This window comes from Manacus vitellinus, unplaced genomic scaffold (assembly GCF_001715985.3).
Source record: "Manacus vitellinus isolate BGI_N305 unplaced genomic scaffold, ASM171598v3 scaffold_5_pilon, whole genome shotgun sequence".
Classification (NCBI taxonomy): Eukaryota; Metazoa; Chordata; class Aves; order Passeriformes; family Pipridae; genus Manacus; species Manacus vitellinus.
The window spans coordinates 27,553,372-27,573,303 of record NW_021940682.1 but is presented as its reverse complement, the minus strand read 5'-3'; the positions used below and the strand labels follow the sequence as shown (position 1 = coordinate 27,573,303).

The 19,932-nt window shown below is 34.8% G+C and overlaps 1 protein-coding gene across 1 annotated transcript in view; it reads left to right on the top strand.

The window, feature by feature from the left end:
• Positions 1-19,575, top strand: part of PTPRQ (protein tyrosine phosphatase receptor type Q) — a 107,210-nt gene extending 87,635 nt beyond the window's left edge. The window contains exons 38-47 of the mRNA XM_025895953.2: positions 2,439-2,465; positions 3,124-3,205; positions 7,053-7,143; positions 8,516-8,592; positions 11,069-11,203; positions 11,319-11,444; positions 13,571-13,719; positions 15,205-15,340; positions 18,535-18,658; positions 18,937-19,575. Of these exons, the coding sequence (XP_025751738.2) occupies positions 2,439-2,465; positions 3,124-3,205; positions 7,053-7,143; positions 8,516-8,592; positions 11,069-11,203; positions 11,319-11,444; positions 13,571-13,719; positions 15,205-15,340; positions 18,535-18,658; positions 18,937-18,974 (985 nt within the window). The 3' untranslated portion in view covers positions 18,975-19,575. The remainder of the gene's footprint in view (positions 1-2,438; positions 2,466-3,123; positions 3,206-7,052; positions 7,144-8,515; positions 8,593-11,068; positions 11,204-11,318; positions 11,445-13,570; positions 13,720-15,204; positions 15,341-18,534; positions 18,659-18,936) is intronic.
• The last annotated feature ends 357 nt before the right edge of the window (positions 19,576-19,932 follow it).

Here is a 19,932-nt window from a genome sequence, read left to right as displayed (position 1 = left end):
ATCTAGTGATATTTATATTTTTATGTTTTATAAGAAAGGCTGGGAAATGTGGAGGATAAGATTATAGGTAGATGAGTATTTGTTCATTGTTCAAACACTGTAAGATTATTATTACATATTCTAAATCAAGAGACATGGAAATATGCTAATTTTTTAAACCCAAGCATGCTGAAACTGAGCACAAGCGGAAGTTTTTAAAGAGAACACAAAATTCATCCTCTCTGAAGATCCTTACACAACAAGACCAAGATCTTTACCATAGTTAGTCAAGAAAGACATGAATTTTCATATAAGAATTTAAGTAAATAATCTTATTTTCTGAGCTCCCAAGCCACAGCTATATGTACTTGCTACTAACAAAAGTTTTAAAAATCAAGTTCTTCACTTAAATGCCCACAGACAGGTTAAAGTGTCAATCTGTAGATGTCTTGCTTCTTAAAAAAAGGTATACTGCTTGTGAAAGATGATATATTATTATGCCTTTAAAAAATAGCCTGTTATTAATATTAAAAATTGACTAGAAAGCAACACATGCAACACTAATTTCCTAAGCTATTTCAGTGCTTTACTTCCCTGTTTCAAGTGCAAGTAAAAAAAAGGAAATATTGTTGGGTAAGGTGGTGTCGATGGTGCTGCCTGTCGTCTATGGTCTTTGCTGTTGGACCCATGTACCTTCAGCACTGAAACACTAATGACATATCTGGGTTGCTTATATGCAGCATAGAAGTAATTTTTATTCCCTGATGACCAAATTGTATTTTCTTACTGCAAAGTAGGTGCAGTAAGCCACTACTTGCTATGAATTTGAGAGGAGAGCTATCAATATTTGAAAAATTAGTGCAATATCAACTAGGACATGATTTTTTTCCATTGTTCTGTGGTGAAGATAGGTGAATTCAAAGGAAAAGCAAGGGTAATTTCTTTGCAAAGACTGATTATAATTTTATCCGGAAAAAAAGCCTAAAAAAAGTTTATGTTCTACTCAAAGACAAATATATTTGTGTGCAGTACATTGGCACAGCTATTAAGAATACTTTTTCATTAGAAAACTGTAATTCTGTAATGTTGCCAATATTACTAGAAAATAGTTTAATCTGCCACATAATGCAAACAACATAAGTGATATAATAAGAACAAGCTATATGTCTTAACATTCATAGAGTTGCATGCTCTGCTATCTTTTTCATTCTGAAGCTGTCCTTCAATTGTCCTGTAAGCACTTTGGGTTAGAGCCTTTTTCTGTGAATACTTACACTTTTAACTCCAGTGAGACTGACCCAGAAAAGCTTTCATAGCCATTTGCTTTATTTGAAGATAACTGTTCTAACAAAGTATGTATCACAAAGGCATCTTTAGTAGCTTTGAAATTGACTTCTCTGATCCTTAATAATGAGTGATTCAACAACTGTATTACTCTCATGGTTCATCAATTGTATTAATCTCATTTTATTATCTAAATTAAAATTTAAATAATTAAGAATAAGTTCATAAACCAACTTCTTTTTGAAGCAATTTTTTCTTTTCTATTAAAATTATGACAGCAGTACAGTAGACATTTGTATTTGTATTATAGAATACTTTTTGTAATATTTGTCAGTAAGAATGTATGATTTTTGTAGAGACAAACACATAAAAGGTGTACTTAGAGCTCTTTTGAAGGGGCACATTATCTTTTAAACTATTATTTCAAACTTTTTTGGCTTTAGACAAGCTTTGTCAATCAAGGCCATCTAAAAGTCTTCTGAGTATAGATGCTGATGTAACATCTTCATGAAACCTACTGTGGAATCAAGTTAAAGATTTAATATGTATCACAGTTTTTAAAATTGGCACACATGGAAACAGCAGTGACCATGTAAAAAATTAACATGAAACCAGGACACTATTTTTTAAAAATCTTTAGAAAAACAACCATAGCTGTGGTTTCTATAGAGGCACACCAGTAGTATGCTTCATCTGTCACTTATTTTAGATACCTGCTTAAAATGAGATTAAATCATACCTATTTCTCTTCATTGATTATAAAAGAAATCTAGAGTGACTAACTCAGAAATATGTGTCTGTGTTCAGTCACATTAATTGTATCCTTATGCTCTGAAATGGCCCTTAGAAGAATGATATTTGGTGCATAGTGTAAAATGAAGCCTGTCAATGTATAAAAAATGTTGTGCTGCAAGCATGGATTTCCCAAGTCCATATGAGCCCAGAGTACTGTAAAATGATGTGAAGAGAATGATAGAAACTACAACTACCTTATTGATATCTGCCAATACCTGAGATAAAAACTAAGCAAGACAATCAGCCAAGATATCTGAATTTGAATCCATAAGAGAAATACATCTGGTCCTTTAGTTGCTTGGTATTTAATCTAGAACCTATTAACATGTACAATATTGGTTAACTGAACTTGCTACATTTAACAAAAATCTCTGTTGCAGATTACTTAGTTATAGAAAATCCATCAAGTAAGTTTATTAAAGATTTTTATGTTGTGTTCATTGGTGAGTCTCAATGTGTGGTTCCCTCTTCTATGTTTATTAGAAAAAAACTCCAAGCTGCGTATAAATCATAAAAGCATGACTAATTGCATGGTAACTGGAGAAATGCGTTCTCTCTCTCTGGGGTGAAGCCTGCATGTCTGTGTTTTAGCTTGGGAAGTAATACAGGGATATTTAAACTCCTCACGATTTAAAAACCATGTCATTATGAGAATGAGGTCATTGCAATATTTTATAAGTCTAAAACCTTGCAATGTATAAAATGTTTTCTGTGCAACAAAGACTTATGTACTTTAGAATGCAATGATAACTTTACAAATTTACTTTAATGTCCAAACTTCACCTTGAAATGCTGTTACCTACAAAAACAATCATATGCTACAGGACTTAACATTAGCAACATAAAAAATTTTGTGAGGGGGAACAACAAGGAGAAAAAGTGTTTCTATTTTAAGTGACCAAAAGGAAATCAAATAAGCACGCTGTAAGCAATTTATAATTTTCTACCCGTAAGTATCAGTTCCTATTGAACTGAAAAACTTTGTTTATTAATAAATTGCAGTTAATAAAAAGAAGGACAAAGACATTCTCTATGGGTTTCTAAATCTTCTGTCATTACTTTCAGGCCAATAAGCAAGAAATCCTTCCTACAGCATGTTGAAGAACTTTGTACAAACAACAACCTAAAGTTTCAGGAAGAATTTTCGGTATGTTGCTAGCAGTTGTCACAACATGGCAAGACCTTCAGTCGTTTCATGTGTCACATTTCATGTCCATTTTAAGCAGACAAGGCCGTGAAGGACTCTGGCCTTGATAATCAATACCCAATTACCAGGTTGATTGTTTAGAAAGTAATATTACACTGATTTGAATTCTGCTGTCTATACTGCAACCTTGTCAGAATTATTCACCTTAGTGTCAGCAAAAGATGATCTTCTTTAGACTTCAGCCCTGGCAAGACCACCATATTTGTGCTTTTATGTGTATAGTGATGCATATATAGTTTACCTAAGAACAGATTATTCAGAGTTTTCTAACATACATACAGATGTATTTAACTGCTGTAAATATGTTCATCTTTCTGAGTGATGGTGACTCCAAAAACACAATTAGTGTTTATTCTGTGACATTTTCAGGCCCGAGTCATACTGCTATGAAACTCAGAAATGTTTTTCTTTCATGGATTTCAGTGCAGAAAATAAAAAGTTTGGTCATGATACTTTGCTTTTTGTTCCTCTTACAAATAATGCCATCCTTGTTATACTCTTGAGAATAGCTTCCATGTGAATAGCTTCCATCTCTTTATACGAGCAGATGAACACAGCAAGTCTGCCTTTCTTTATGAAAAGAGCCTTGGTTTCAAAATATACATTACAGATAATATAATGCATATATAGTTTCAAATTTATATCTCAAAGTTTTCACTATTTTCATTAAGTCATATTTTACGGCTATCATATTTTTTCTAACAATATCTTCTCGTTATTTCAGATTCTTTATCATCATTATCTTTTAACACATATAGTGTTATTTGCCCTCCCAAAAAAAATTTGTCAGTGTCCAGTGGTTTTATTATTTTGGATTTTAAAATTTATCATTAGTTGCTTACCATTTGGATTTACAAAAATGAGGACTTAACAATTGGCTTTTCTTCTGCTCGATTATAATATTTCAGTTTATGAGGGAACACTAACAAAAGTGTTTAAAGATTAATGGTATTTCCTACAGCTTTTTTGTTATGCTCATTAGGTAAAATTGGTCTGGATTTAATAATAAAAATCACCATAAAATTCTCTGAGAAAGAAAGTAAGAACTTTTTTGTTCTGAAAGTAGAAGTGTTATTTCACTTGAACAAGAATGATTATAGTTACACTATGCATGACTGAACAGATGAAAGGTTTTACTAGCAATAGCGTTTTCACATATTAACATTCATTACTGGAAAGTTTCTAGTATTACTTTCTTTAGGTGTGACCCACAGTGAGTAAGCCTTACGGCATTGTAATGCCTTAAATCTTAAACAATAGTGTTTTATCAAATCAAAATCTTTGTATTCCATTTAAAATTTAGAGAAATATAAGAAACCGAGGCCTCATTCAGTAAGTTATAGAGTCAACTTATAATAAATGGGTTTATATGCCATTTAGACTTCCAGTAGTTTTTCTCTCTGAGCTTCAGCTTCCATGTTTCAGAGTGTAGTGAAATCTTCCCAAATGACTTGCCCAAAGGCAGGCAGAATTTCCAAGTGGGTTCAGTCCATGATTCAGAATGTATCTATAGTATTTGCAGCACATCTTAACAGATGAATAATAGGATTGACAGCGCACTTGAAACAACATCAGAAATGACAATGCTCAGAAACAGGCAATGCACACAACAAACAATCAGACCTCATGATCTGCATTGTTTCTATCCACAAAAAACATGGGTTTGAGTTTTCCAGCATAAATTTAGCTCTTTCCATTTCACTTAGTCTTGGAATCCGGGGACATTTCTGGTTTCGTCTAATCTGCTGGATTGACCAAACTGCTGTACCAGAAGATCTCTAGCATTCAGTCTCGGTTACATGGGAACAAGACCTTTGTGTAAACATGATGAGAAGAGAATCAAGACCTCAGAATGGATCTGGATCCATGCCTTGTCAGAAAAGACAAGTTTAAAGAAACCATAGGGAGCCAAAGGGTGATGGGCACCACCCAGCTGCTATTCAAACTTCCAGCTTTCCAGCTGATTCATGTGGCTCTCAATACCTTTGAGAAATTAAGCTTTTCTAGTAACTGGCAAATTACTGAAACATAAATGCTTATATAATTGTTTTATGATGAGTTCTGTTCATGAATAAAAAAGCGAAATACCTCCAAATGTATGACGACAGAGTGCCATAAAAGTACTACAGTAAACAAAATGCAAATTAATTATTTCAAAGTTTTCTGAGTCTGCAAAGAAATATGATTTCTGTGACAAGTTGTTATTGAATCTGGAAACCCAAATAGTCTTTCCCCTATTCTGAAATTAATAATTTAGACTGAAATCCATATTGATGCAGAGAATTGGTATGAGGCATTTGAGCACTTGTTCAGAAATGAAAACCTAGTTATGAAAATAACATAATCTGCTTCTCTATTTCTTCTCTACTACAAAATGCTGTCCAGAAATGCTACTTCTGTACTAATTAACTGAAGAACTAGGACTTGGAGGAGTGAGGCAAATGAGGCAAGTTAAAGTTCACATGATATGGAATTCCATGGCCCAAAACACCTGCAAAATGCCATAGGCATTTTGTATATGTCCTTCCTTCATGCAAAATTCAATGACAGAAATTATGTGTAAGAGTTTCAGCTTTCTGAATAAGAGGAATTTTAACATCTCCACCCTTAGCTGTGTATTACAGATATGGCTGACAGAATACTTGAATTAGCAATGAAAAAAAACCCAACAGAATAAAACTCTGCTGGTTTTCCATTTTTCATTACCTGTCTCATTTATTTATTTACCAATACTTTACTTACTAGTAATTAAAATTTTTATAAAAGACAAACTGTCTCAAATACCTGAGAAAAACCACTTGAAAACAATTAACATTGAACCTGATAGTAGTGCTATCTGCCCCACTTTTGGAAGAAGCCCATACAGAGGGCTTCTTTTATACCTTTTATATTAGAAGACAAATTTGAAAGGAATTTTGAAGGGGTTACTTAACACAAGCAGCAAAATTTTCTATTGTGCTCATTTAAAGCAATCTTCTCCAAATCCAATTTCTTAACTTGGATGTTGAAACAGGTCTTCCATATAACATTTGTCAAACAAAGGGAAAAATGTATTGCAGGTAATGACATATTTGAAATCCTGGCTTTTCTGGGTTTTCTATTCTCCTAACACCACTATGAGATCATCACATCAATACAGTTTCTGCATTAACAAGTCTCCACTGTTTTAATCAATTTGGGAAATTATACCTATTTATGCACACGAATGTACCCATCAAATGAGTTCTTCAATATGAATGATTTATCCAACTCTGTCCTTCCAAATAGAACTAATCACCAGTTATGAAACTGCAGTCCAACCCAAAATAACTCTTCCTACCTGTTTCGCAAACAGTCCTATGAACAATAGCTAATTGCCAGTTGTCTCAAGTTAATTAAATTCTCATCAGTTCTCATGCTGTGGCAAGAACTGCCCCAAGCACAGGAGTCAGGAAAAGGCATTATTTAGGACTGAGTCAGTAGAGCAAGGTAACCAAGCATGTGACTTCATGAAAAAAAACAGAAAAGAACTACAAAAGGTGATAGACTGACTTTATCCAGGCTTGTAAAGGTGAAAGTTCATGTAAGCTTTAATTGTTCATCTTGACAACATTGTCTGCAGTGCTACATCTAACATTGCTGGTGTAACTGGTGTTGACAGCGAAGGCAGAATGCTCTGTAATGCTTCCAGTTGTTCCTAGAAATGCACTCTGTTACTATAGAATTTTTCCTCTTACTGAATGATTGTGCCATGTTTTAAATTCACTTAAGGGCAAAAGTTTTCCAACAAACACTTATTCCTCTACAGGAACTTCCCAAGTTTCTTGAAGACCTTGCTTCAACTGATGCTGATCTGCCTTGGAACAGGTCTAAGAATCGTTTCCCCAACATAAAGCCATGTACGTGAGTCTACTGATCAACTTCCCCATTTTGCTCTTTACTTTCAATAGTGCAGCATATATTTGGAATGCAAGTGGTTTTTTGTTTGATCTGCTGTTGAAATGGCAGTTCAATCATGTCCACATTATGAAATAATTTTCTGTCAAGTAATATATCTTTTCTTTGTGTTTTTTAAAGACAGTTTTATTTGCAAGTAGCTTTAAACTTGCTCTCACAAGCTTTAATATGCAGGTGCAAGAAACTGTAGCCTTAATAGTTTCTTAGCTTTGTAATTTAAGCCATGTAGCAAACTTTCTACCATTCTTGCTCATTGGATTTTTTTCCCCTTTAGTAAGAAGTAATTTTTTTAAACATATAAAATCCACATTTATGCATTTAGCCACCTCAGGGGCCTGGGTATGCTTTCTTGTGGATATGTGTACATGTGCTACAAAGGTTCCACAGAAGATCAGAGTGACTGTATGATAACTTATAAGCCCAGGCTAGATATTATCACAGGAGACAGGAGTCTGTCTCTCTATACTCAACACTGCTTCATTTTTCAGTTAATAAGACAAGAAATGTCATTATTATTTTAGGCATTAGCTGTGATGTGAGATGGAGTGCATGGCATTCCTTGGTTAATAATGCTACATTCTGTGCTATTAACTTTTCAGAGCAGCTGTTTCTGCTACCTACTGCCTTGTTCAAGACAATACTCTAAGTTACAGTCACTAAAAATTTCTATTCATGAAACACGATGAAATACAGACAAGATTCATGAATCTTTAACTTTGTATTCTAATTTGTTTTTAACTAAGTTGAGGATCAAACATGAAAATTTTGGTATTTCATGTATGACATGTTTCTGCGTATGTACCATGGGACCAAATCAGAAACCCTCAGTTTGTTTTTTTTTTAATAACGAGTTTACCTCATGTAAAATAAATAAAATTATGTAAAAATGCCAGGATCTGGCTCAAATCTGTGACCTGAGCAGCAAGTACATAGAAAAAACTGTCAGATCCCTGCCCCTGCTGTCTGATTCACATAGAAGTTGTGTGTGCTAGAACAACATGGCTCTTAGTACCCAGGCTACTTTTAGGCAGAGAATACTCCCACACGTACATCACATTGAAGGTTTTGGCACACTGACCATTTAAATTAAGAAGTATTATATAAAACATGCCTGGAACATTAAAGAATGACAATACAGTAATGGAAATAGGTTGAATTACCTTTGTAATTAGTGTTCTGCTATGTCAAATATTGTTATATCAGCAACAATAACAGTATTTTTTATTTATTAGCATTCCAGGAACACTTATTATTACATATTTCTATGTTTTTTGAACAAATCTCTCGGTTAACTAGACTTTATTTCCATGATAGATAATAACAACAGAGTAAAACTGATGCCTGACGCTGGTATTCCTGGATCTGACTACATTAATGCCAGCTATGTGTCTGTAAGTAGAAAGTCTCTCATATTTTTAATATGTTTGTTTTCTGGTAGAAGAGAGAGTTAAAAAATAACTTGCAAGAAGAACAGAATTCTAATTTTTCTTTCATTTACTACAACCACTGTTGCCATGGCATTTTCCACTGTGGCACTGAGCATGACTAGTTAAAAATACACATTATTGTATTTTCATTGCTAAACAATGATTTCCAGTAAGAATCAAAACTGTGTCCAGCAAATTGCTTTTTATAAATTGTCTCATACCATTATCATTAAAGACAATAGTGAAACTCCCACAGAGGTCAATTGTTTAGACAGGTGTTATTTGATTTCTTGGTTCAGGAGTTAGAGTTGTTTTATATGAACAGGACAATGTAAAGATAAACTGAAAACTTTTACAGAAATTGCTCGTAGTTTTGGCATGACCCTTATGGAGGAAAATGCAAATAGGCTTCTTGAGGAAGAAACTGATAATGTATTTCTCATCCTCGGCTTTCTTCCTAGACGTTTCATTTTCTTATTATGTACTCAGTAAATTCTTTATCTATATTTTTACCTGATTTTTTGTCCTGTTGAAGCTCAAAGTGTGAATTATAATTATGCATTTAATTTCTTTTAGCAGTGGCTGGGGATCTCACATGAGGTCAAGACTTGATTTGCATTACACATTTTTCAAACACATAGCAAGACGTACAGACGGTAGTCTAAACTGATAACACAATGGCAAGTAGAAATAGTTATTTCCAGGTAAATGAAAGACATTCACAGAGAATAAGCAATAGAGCTGAGAGCATCTTCCTTTCTCATTAAAAAATGCTGTTTATTCCCTTTATATGGAATATCTTTGTTCTGACAGTTAGCAGATAGGAAGAACCATGCCACTTGATGCTGGGACTATACACAGAAAAACTGAGAAGGCAAACAGACAGCTTGGAGCATGGCCTAGTCTTTACCGTTTCTATCACTACCTGACACGTCATGTCTTATGCAGGGAACATGAACAGCAACTTCCAAAAAGCTGCAGCAAAAGCCAGTTACAGAGAGTGTTCCCTGCTGAGATTTTGCTGGTCCTTACTGCATACAGGCATCTCATTTTGGGACACAATTCATCAGTGAATAGACAACTCTGGTGTTGCCATTTCTCAAGGCTAAAGCTTTGCCCTTTAAATGCTCTCCGTATTTGTAGATGTGTAAATATATAAATGCATATAGCTGAACCTCTGCAATATGTGTATGTATGTTTTTACATATCTAGTTATTTAGGTGTATGCTCGCAGGATTACTCTAGAGGAGAAAAGACAACGCAGAAAGAATTGTGCCTTGCAGAATATATCTCCTAAGGAGTCTTTCTGCTGTGCTTTCTGCAACTGGACGTGTCTATCTCGTATTGGCCTTTTTAGCCACCAACGCGCTTGTAACAAACGTGGGTAGAGCCCTCCCCAAATCTTCGTTGGCGAAGCCTAGCCATGATATACATATGCACAAATATAAAGAGAGGAAAGGAGAAGTCTTGTATATAGTTTTAACAAATGGGAACTCTGCTGCTACTTTTATTTTCATTGGTTAAACAAGAAAAAGTCAGTAACTGAACTGTGAGCTTTGCATCCCTGAATCATAGTTTCTCACCTCACTCTCAAATTGGGGAGGATTAACATAGTTTCCCATTTCCACCTGTTCTTTATATTATAGATGGAGTAAGTAACAGGCAGCTGTGAATTATAGGGCTATAATTCCAATAAGGAGCTTCGATGGTGCTATAAACCACTGTGTCAGTTGTTTTGAGCAATAAGCAGAACTCTGTGATATTATAAACTGCTAGTACTACAGCATAAATTTATTGTTATTATTGTTATTATTTTACTTTCTGTAATACATAATAGTTCCTCTATGTATGCTTTGTTTCTTTGAGGAAACAGATCCAAGTGAAACCACGCACTGACAGCACTTGCACAGATTTTTTTTCAACAAACTTTCTCCCAAGTTTTACATCAATTTAAAAATGAATTAAACAGTAGAAGACAACACCAAAATAAAAGTCAATGTCTACAGTAGGTTTCTCAAATAGCTTTTACCAAAGATCATTTCTTTGAGTAAGCTCCAGCCCTAAGTTACAGCAGATCCCTGATGAGCACAAGAAGAACAAGGTCATCAGTGGGGTGTATCTTGCACTAGCTCTCAGACTGCTCCTTAGTTGTTTCCCTGGTTCCACTGCTCCTTAGCACTATGTTGGCCACCTCTTGACACAGTTCTTGGTGGACTCTGCCTAGATCTGCAGGAAGGCTAGTATGAAGGCTTAGATACTTTTAAATGGGAATTGATGACCTGATATCCCTGTTAAATGCATTTCTATTAGCATGGCATTCCCCTATGTCTGACTAGGTTTTAGCCTTAGGCATGACAGATACAGGCACAACTATGAGTCACATGCAAGCTCCTTTTTTTCTTTGCCAACAATTATGTGTAAAATGTTTTCTTTTTCTTAGGGTTATTTATGCCCAAATGAGTTTATTGCAACTCAGGGACCGTTACCAGGAACGGTGGGCGATTTCTGGAGAATGGTGTGGGAGACAAGAGCTAAAACACTTGTGATGCTTACACAATGTTTTGAAAAAGGACGTGTAAGTTACCAGAGTACCAATTAAAAGCATTTGATATAAGTGGAAATTCTGTATGTAGTTTCTGTCAAGATTATAACACAATAATGTTAATTAATTAGTAATCATCTCCCCGCAGATAAGATGTCATCAATACTGGCCAGAAGATAATAAACCAGTGACTGTGTTTGGGGATATAGTGATTACTAAATTGATGGAAGATATTCAAATAGACTGGACCATCAGAGATCTAAAAATTGAAAGGGTAAGCCAGAACTGGAAGTTGATTTTATAAAATCCACCCCAAGAATATCAAATGTGCTCCATCCCACCCAACTACCCCCTCAGTATTCTTCTTTTAATCTTTTAATGCATATACGCTGTACTACCTCGTTGTCCTGCACTTTGTTCTCATTCATGTTTTATTTCCTGAGAATTTCTATCACAAAGAAGTCAGACATCCTTCTGACAAGCTTTGAAGGGCCTATCAGGGTTACTGAAACTCTGATATGGTGGGAGGTGAGGTTTCTACTTGGGCACCTCAATTGTCTCTTCTAGAAAGGAGTAATCCTAACCATTCTGGAATCAGACAAATCCCTTTGAATATATCCCTCTCAGATTAAAGGGAAAGATTCTCTGGTGCAGCTGTTTTGCATTGTACCACCAGCCGTTTTGACCCCCACCCCCAGGAGATGCACCCAATATAAATGAGTATCATCAGTATTACTCCCACTCTGTAATGGGAAGTGAGGGTAGGGCTGCAGCGTAGATCTGTGACTATAGTTTCCACTCTTTGGGAAAATTACTACCCAGCATTAAGTCAGAGCAGCAGGTAGGCTCAGTAACAGTCTGGGAATAATGACCCAAGATTAAGTCAGCCTTTTTATGCACCCCCAACCTTGATCTGTGTTGTACATAGTGCAACCAGATCCTAAGAACTGAACTTGGCTATCCAACTGCACGTATCACCATTCTGTGGCATGTGCATGTGACAAAAGGCACACAGGGGTTAAGGGATTGTCTCAGTGGTCACCCAATAAGGATATACTGTGCACATAGTACAGGGTAGTTGAACATTTAAAAATGATTGGGAGAAGATAAATCTTTTTTCAGCTAAAATAGAACATAGAGTAAACAAGACTAGAAAAGGGACTATTAAAAGTGCATGCCAGCAAAATGTGAAGTCGTCTGTGTTAACCAGGGAGAGGCTGAGAAGACAATCTGACTTGACTAGGTGATCCATTTACTATAGGTGAACTACCCTGCACAAGAAGTTATGCCCTTTACAAGCATGTCATTAAATGTGCCATATTTCTGGTTTTAAGATTGTACTTCATCTTCCCTTCACAAATGGGTGGATTCTTCATGATCCTCCACTGAAGGTAAAAAGCATATGTGAGGCAAATAACTCAAAATTATTGCCATATTGCATCTCTTTAATTTTTATGTTGATCAATTAAAAAAAAAGCATAGACATGAAGTAGTTTCTACACATAATTACTCACAGTTGTTCAGTGTTTCTTGCAATATGAAAGGAGCAAGTGATTGATTCAAAAGAAATTTAAAAAAAATAGGAACTGCCTCATTACACAACAGTTTATTAAACTGTGTTACTCCTTGCTACAGGATATTGTGAATGCTAAAAACTTACAGGGCTTCAAAAAATCTTCATAATTTAGTAGAAGAAAATTCTGACAAGTACTTTTAAATTTTGAGATACTGTCTCTGGCTAAATTCACAAGTCACAAACTACTAAGGATATTCTGGGGAACTATAAATACATTGTTGTAGTGTTTTATAATGTTCCTTAATATTTTTCCTTAACCACTGTTGGAAACATGATATTGATCTTGACAGGCCTTTGGCATAATCCTGTTTGTTCATTTTTATGTCCTTCATAAATGATTTAGATATCTGCTCTTTTCTTTAGGTTGCTCTTGCTGCTGCTCTGATTGAGAGGGCATCAAACACTTAGAAAATATATCAGTGTTTACCAGTGTATGTGTGTTTACCTTCACTACACCGGATCAGTCTTGGAGTGGTTGCTTTTTCCTAAACAAATTTCTCATTCCAGTTCACTAATCTTCTAAACGAGCCATAGAAATTTCAACCTTCAATCTAAAAATTAGATTGATATAGTGACTGAAGTCAAATGGATGGTGACTGCCAAAGTCATTAATAGTTCCTGAAAGATGCACTTGATACCATCTCAAAAAAACCCCACCTGCCATAAGTTCTGTGCACAAATTATTCCTTCATGCCAGTACATCTTATAATTATTATGCTATTCTGACTATTTTTTACATGAAATTTTTGAGAAGACTATATGTAACTTACTGAACCTTCTGTAACATTTCTTCTGTAAAAATTACATTATTTTATATTTTTCAGCATGGAGACTGCATGACAGTGCGGCAGTGTAACTTTACTTCTTGGCCAGAACACGGAGTCCCTGAAACAACTGCACCAATTATCCATTTTGTAAAACTTATCCGTGCAAGTCGAGCACATGATAACACACCAATGGTGGTTCACTGTAGGTAAGCACATTCATCAAATCATTGTTTAGTGTCTTAGAATGTCAAGTGCATATTAAAGTGCAGGGAAGTTGCCAGAAGAAAAACAATGAAGACTGAGTGCACAGATATGGTTCTAGTATGGACAACAATGAAGTTTCTCTAGCAGTTCTTAGTCCTTTCTGGGAGGTAAAATGCCAAAGTGTGTCTGTTCTTTCATTCATGGAAATCCATTGAGGTGATGTTAGTGAAATTATTGCTTCAACAATTACCATAAGGTACTCCTGGATTTATCTCTGTTTTCCTCTTTAACCATAAGAATAGGAATAGCAATGGCATGTGTTTATTTGGCATGTGTTTATTTAAATTACTTCTATTATGATTAGAGCTCTTCTTAACAAATAAGTATTAAAAATGTATTTATAATGTACATGTCACATATCATAAGGAAGAAACTATTTGGAAACCACAGAGAATGACAAATAGGAATAAAGAAAAGCTCGCTTTGGTGCCACAAATCTCTGCCCTAACTACCCACTTTATCATGCATGGGAGTTCTTTTTTTCTGTCCTCGGTGTCCTAAGGGTGCCACCCATGATGGATGGTAAAACCTCATTTATTAGATATCATCTTTGACAGACATTTGCCTATACTGCAAGGGCCAGAGAGACTATTACTGGAGAGAACAACACACTCTTCATGTTTTCAGACCACTGGCATTCTCTGGAATCCCTCTGCAATGAATCCTATCCTGTTTTCAGAACGCAGATATGTAAAGGGGCCACCATGGGCCAGATACTCCACCTGTGCTCAAATTCCTAATGCTTATAAAACTTCATTATGTGTTCTCATATCCAGAGAACTCATTTATTGCTTTCTGGTCATTAGTCTTGCAAGTTCAAGAGTTTTGCTATACATCTCCTGATTATCTGCAGTGATATACCCTTCATTTATTATACCAGTTGCAGAGAAGTCTGATAGTGATTTTCAGAAAATCTTGTTCATTATGAAGTCTTTAAATAAAACACTAGCTAGCAGCATGTCTTGCACACTTATCCTCCTTTTAGAAGTATTTCCTTTAAAATGTTTTGCTAGATCCCATGTAGTTTTGTGTCAAATACCAAAAGTATCTCAGAATCCAAGTGTGATTTCGCAAAATCTTATCACTTTTTTCTTTCCATTAGTGAGCTCTGGAAAACTCACACAAAAGCTGTAGAATCTTTTTTCCACTTTAACAGGTTTGGTTTAGTTATATTTCATTTGTCTGATGCAACCGCTTTGTAGAATCAAAATCAGAACATGGCTCAAATCAAGATGGCTCGAGATTTCACTTTATTCCATTCAGCAAGGAGACACACACATCACAAAATGTAAATACTGAAAAAAGATTTAGGAGTTTTTTCCGAAGTTTTCTTTTCTCAATAAACTTAATTTATCTAGAATATTCTATGAAAATACGAAAAGCATTAACATAAAGGCTTTATTTTATCTTGTGTATCATGTTTGCAGTGCTGGCGTTGGAAGAACAGGTGTTTATATTGCACTTGACCATTTAACTCAACACATAAATGACCATGATTTTGTGGATATCTATGGACTTGTAGCTGAGCTAAGAAGTGAAAGAATGTGTATGGTACAGAATCTGGTAAGATTTATCTATTTTGTTTTCCTGTTGTTAACAAGTCAATCATCTCATCTCCTGATCTACAAACAAGACTAGAAAGCTCATAATAATCAGCTGTATAAAACATTTTCTACCAAATCCTGCTTATATTTATTTCAAACAATGTGCAGATATATGGTCTGTATCTATTTAAGTATATTTGGCCAGCAAGGTCTTGACAAGTGCTGAAAAGAGTGATATTTAGACTTTAGAACTTAGAAATTTCTCAGTATTTGAGAAAGTTTATTTTAAGTTTTGGGTGAAGAACAGTTGTTAATATAAAATTGATTTGCTCATTCATTGACTTTATTTACTACTTAAATGTAATTTTTTTGTGTATGGATATGTGGCATAGTCCTCTAAAGTTTTAAATATTTATTTACCACTGAACTCATTATTGATTCCTTGATTCTGTTTCAGTTGCATCAAATAAAATAGCACATATGGATAGATTTAAGCACAGACTTCAGTGTTCAAAATCAAGGCAATGGTGGGTTTAGGGTCTAAAAAAGTACATTTCTGGCAGATTTATTCAGTATAGATATAAGTTTGTGATGAACTGCTGGTGAGGAAGACCTCTGCTATATCTGGAATTCTGAGTATATGTAAAGGAGTAATAGAAGAATTTAAAGCTGATCCTAAATGTCCAGTGGAACAGAAATTAGCTGTGTTTGCATAAGGCTTCTGGCACAAGTCTACTGCAGACCAGATCTAATCCACGACCTGAAGCCTTTAAGTCTACAGAACAACTCACTACCTTCTCAGTATGGATGAGTAGCTTCAGGATGAACCTCCTCATAACTGATGGATTTAAAGTGAATTTAATGTAAGGAGACTTGCTCCACTGGGAATGCAATTCTGCTATTCCTTATCACTGCAGAATATATGAAAAATGTGTCAGAATATACAAAGCAGTTAACCTCTCTTCAATAACTGCACTTCAGAAGATTTTGCAAGACCTCCTGGTGATACTGTGCCATGATATATCTTGTAAGGTGCAGTCTGATTACCATTTGCTTTAAATTTTTCTGTTTGAAGTCTTGATGAAACTAAACAATTGCCAGGACTTTCTTGTGATGATGAATCCTGGGAATGCTGTTTGGTTGTTGTTTTACACTTTTGACTAGAAGTAGAATCATCTGAAAATAAATCAAAGGCTAGAAGAACATTTAATGTGAGCACTCCCAAAATAAAATATTTAAATGGTAAGACATTAGATAAGATCAATGTACGTTTTTAAAATATGTATAATTTTTGTATATCTCTTCATGTGCATATTTGGGCGGGGACTAGGAAAAGGTGTGCCAAAATGCTATACAAGATGATGGTGTCATAGTTCTGATTTCCTAACGGATCAAGTATCAATTTATATGCTAGTTGCAAAAGTCTGAAACAGGTTGTTCTCTGTCCAGGTCATTTCTAGCTCATGTTTACAAGACTACAAAAGTCAGATCAGCAACAAAACTTGCCCAAAGGGAATCAATCTTGTAAAGTTTTATGGTGGATTGCTATTCTGAGAATTCTGTTATAAAATACTGTTGAGTTGCCTATTAATCAGATTTTATGTGATCAGCACAAAAGATATAAAGAGAGGAGCAATTCCTTCCCAGAGCTCAGTTTAGAGATCCATCAGTCAAACTGTCTGTAAAATCTATGGGTAAAATAAGTAAAAACTGCTTGTTCTCAGACCTGTATTTTGCTTGTTTATAGCTTCAAAATAGTTTTTCTTTTGCCAACAGTCACGATCTGTTACTGTAGCCAATGGATGCAGAATAGTTAAGAATGTCATTGATTCTAACTGGGAAAAAAACTTGTTACACATACATTGCCCAGGTAGCCTCTCCCCTGGCAAACTCAGAAAATTTTCATTGCTACATCAGAGGCAGCTGTATGAATACAAAAGATTACAGAGCTTTCAGAGTCTGCCTTCTGAACTGGAATAACTAATCTAAACTCCACTGAAACTTCAGACCTTCATTCTAGAAATCCATATTTGTCCAACAGACATGTTAAAGTTTATCTTGTTGCCAAGTACAAAGGCTAATTTGTACAAAGTAATGCCATGCTACTACTTTAGTAAGAAAGCTATTGAAAAGTGTAATGGTACCGTGTGCTTCAGGGGCTTATGAAAGACTTTTAATTACCCACAGCTCTGGAACTGTGAGCATAAAACATATCTGTGTAAGCAATTTCTCTTATACATCTGAGACACTTGACTTGAAAACTGATGGCAGTTCTGAAACAAAATGTCAATTATTGAGCAAAAAAATTACTTATTTTTACCTGGGCAAAAGTCAACGATAACAAAGTGATTTTGGTAGAGATATTCCATATCTGTCTTGACAAGGTTCTGGGAAACATATTTTAGCTGACACAGCTTGAGCAGTGGGTAGTTGCACTAGATATCTCAAGAGGCCTCTTCCAACTGGAACAAATCTCTGATACTGTGATCTGGTTTGTTTTCTGCATCTACATATACAATACTTCTCCTATGTGAAGATATACTTAATCTATTTATTATATTTCTATCTATTTTCATTCCTTTATTTCATTCTTGCATTGCCTTATTTTGTTCTTCTCTTTTCAGACTTTATGTCCTTGGAAGTGTCAAATTAACTTTAGTTGCCCATACTTTGCATTATAATCTGTTAAAAATGTGGCTACAGTTCAAGAAGTATCACTAAAAATACTGTGGGTTTTTTTGCTCCTAGCAATGATGCATGCTCCTAGAACATAAAAGTTTAGCTTTACTCGAACTTCTGCATTTGAGTGCACCCTGCTGGTTTTCTCTGTGCTATAAAGAGGGGAATTTTCTTATCTAAATATTACATTCATATGGTTCAGTTTCTTCAGTCTGAATCTAGTGGCAAAAAGTCTTTTCATAGAACGAACCTTCACAGAAAATTGTGGAATAGCTTATTAGTCTCAGTTATGGCTAGTGTAATTTCATATATCTTACTGTGCATAAGGATTAATATGTTTTGACAAATTTTAAAGCATTATGCTTCATAATGAATGAAATCAGATCAGGCATATATGATATGGTCACTGAAGTACTGAGATTGCTGAGTTAAACTGCAGTTACTTTGAGAATATCTAGATGTTATAAAAAAGTAAAAGACTTTTTGGTATTAGAAATACATCTAATCAAGCATCTTTAAATTTACATCTTACAGGCACAATATATATTTTTGCATCAATGCGTATTGGATCTGTTGACAAGCAAGGGAAGTAGTCAGCCCATATGTTTTGTAAATTATTCAGCACTGCAAAAGATGGACTCTCTGGATGCCATGGAAGGTAAGGAGATACAAACTGTCTCAAAATCATTTTTTCATAGACTTTTCCAGATTAAGAAGCAGGAAAAAAGTACTTTGACATCCATTTTTTGGCTTCAAAAATGTAAATTTCTAACATTTTGCTGCTCTTTAGTCTTCCTCATAGTAATAGCCATTGTTCAATCTTTCCACTTCTTTTTCCCTGCAAGATCTTTTAAATTCAGCCAAAAATAGTTATCTGCCGTTAGTTAGTACTTGTTTACAATGTAGGTTAATGTAATGTATCTGTTTCTTTTGTAGGTGATGTGGAGCTTGAATGGGAAGAAACTACCATGTAAATACTAAGAGTAAACATGAAAGAAAATGAGATTTTGAAAATTAGTCATATTTTTCTAAGCACAGGGGCCAAAGTGAATTCCCCTATTTTGATGATTAAAGCAAACGCAGATGATCAAAGCATCTTCTCCTCTATCAATGTGCCTTCATAAGTTGAAGTATTTTATTCAGAACACTGAGCAATAATGATTAGGAGTACTCTTGCACAGACTGCACTTCTGGTGTTATATGAATAGTGCACTCAGTATGTATAAAGTGTGTTTGAACATATTCCTTTTTTTCTGATTATCTTTGTAAAAGAAAAATGAGCCAAATAAGATGTAAAAATATCATATTCCCGTTGAACTTTTTTTGGTGTGAATTTGATGTGTTCTGCATGTTTTGGTTTTAAGTAAAAGCTACAGTTTCTTGAATCATTCTTGCTAGATTGGCTTCAGTGTTGTCAGCTCTTGCAGATTAATTCCAATACCATCATAATGATCTTTACATAACTGTATGCTCTGGTGTTTTGAATATTTTTTTTACAAGTGGTAGCATATCAGCTCATGATCCTGAACAGCTGAAGAGTCACCTTCTGACATGGAAAGGATTATTCAACTCTTACACAGCACACAGTAGCTCTTCAGGGACACTTGGGGCTATTTAAGCTATTTAATAATCAGCAGGTTGTTTTTTTAAATATATAATGGTGATTGCATATGTTCGATGCAGAAGAAAGTATTTAACATTCCTGCTACTTTTTCAAACAGATAAAACAAAGTAAAACTATAAATCTATTATCTATTACAAAGAATTTTAGATTGACTTATGTAAAAGAATGTCTAGAATTCATTCACATTTCTTGAATATAATACTATTCAGTATTTCAAAAGATTGCTCAAAATGTAATGTCAAGATATTTTATGACAGTGTTGTCAAGTAAAAATGTTCTTGCTCCTTCCTCAGGCTTGGCATCACTGT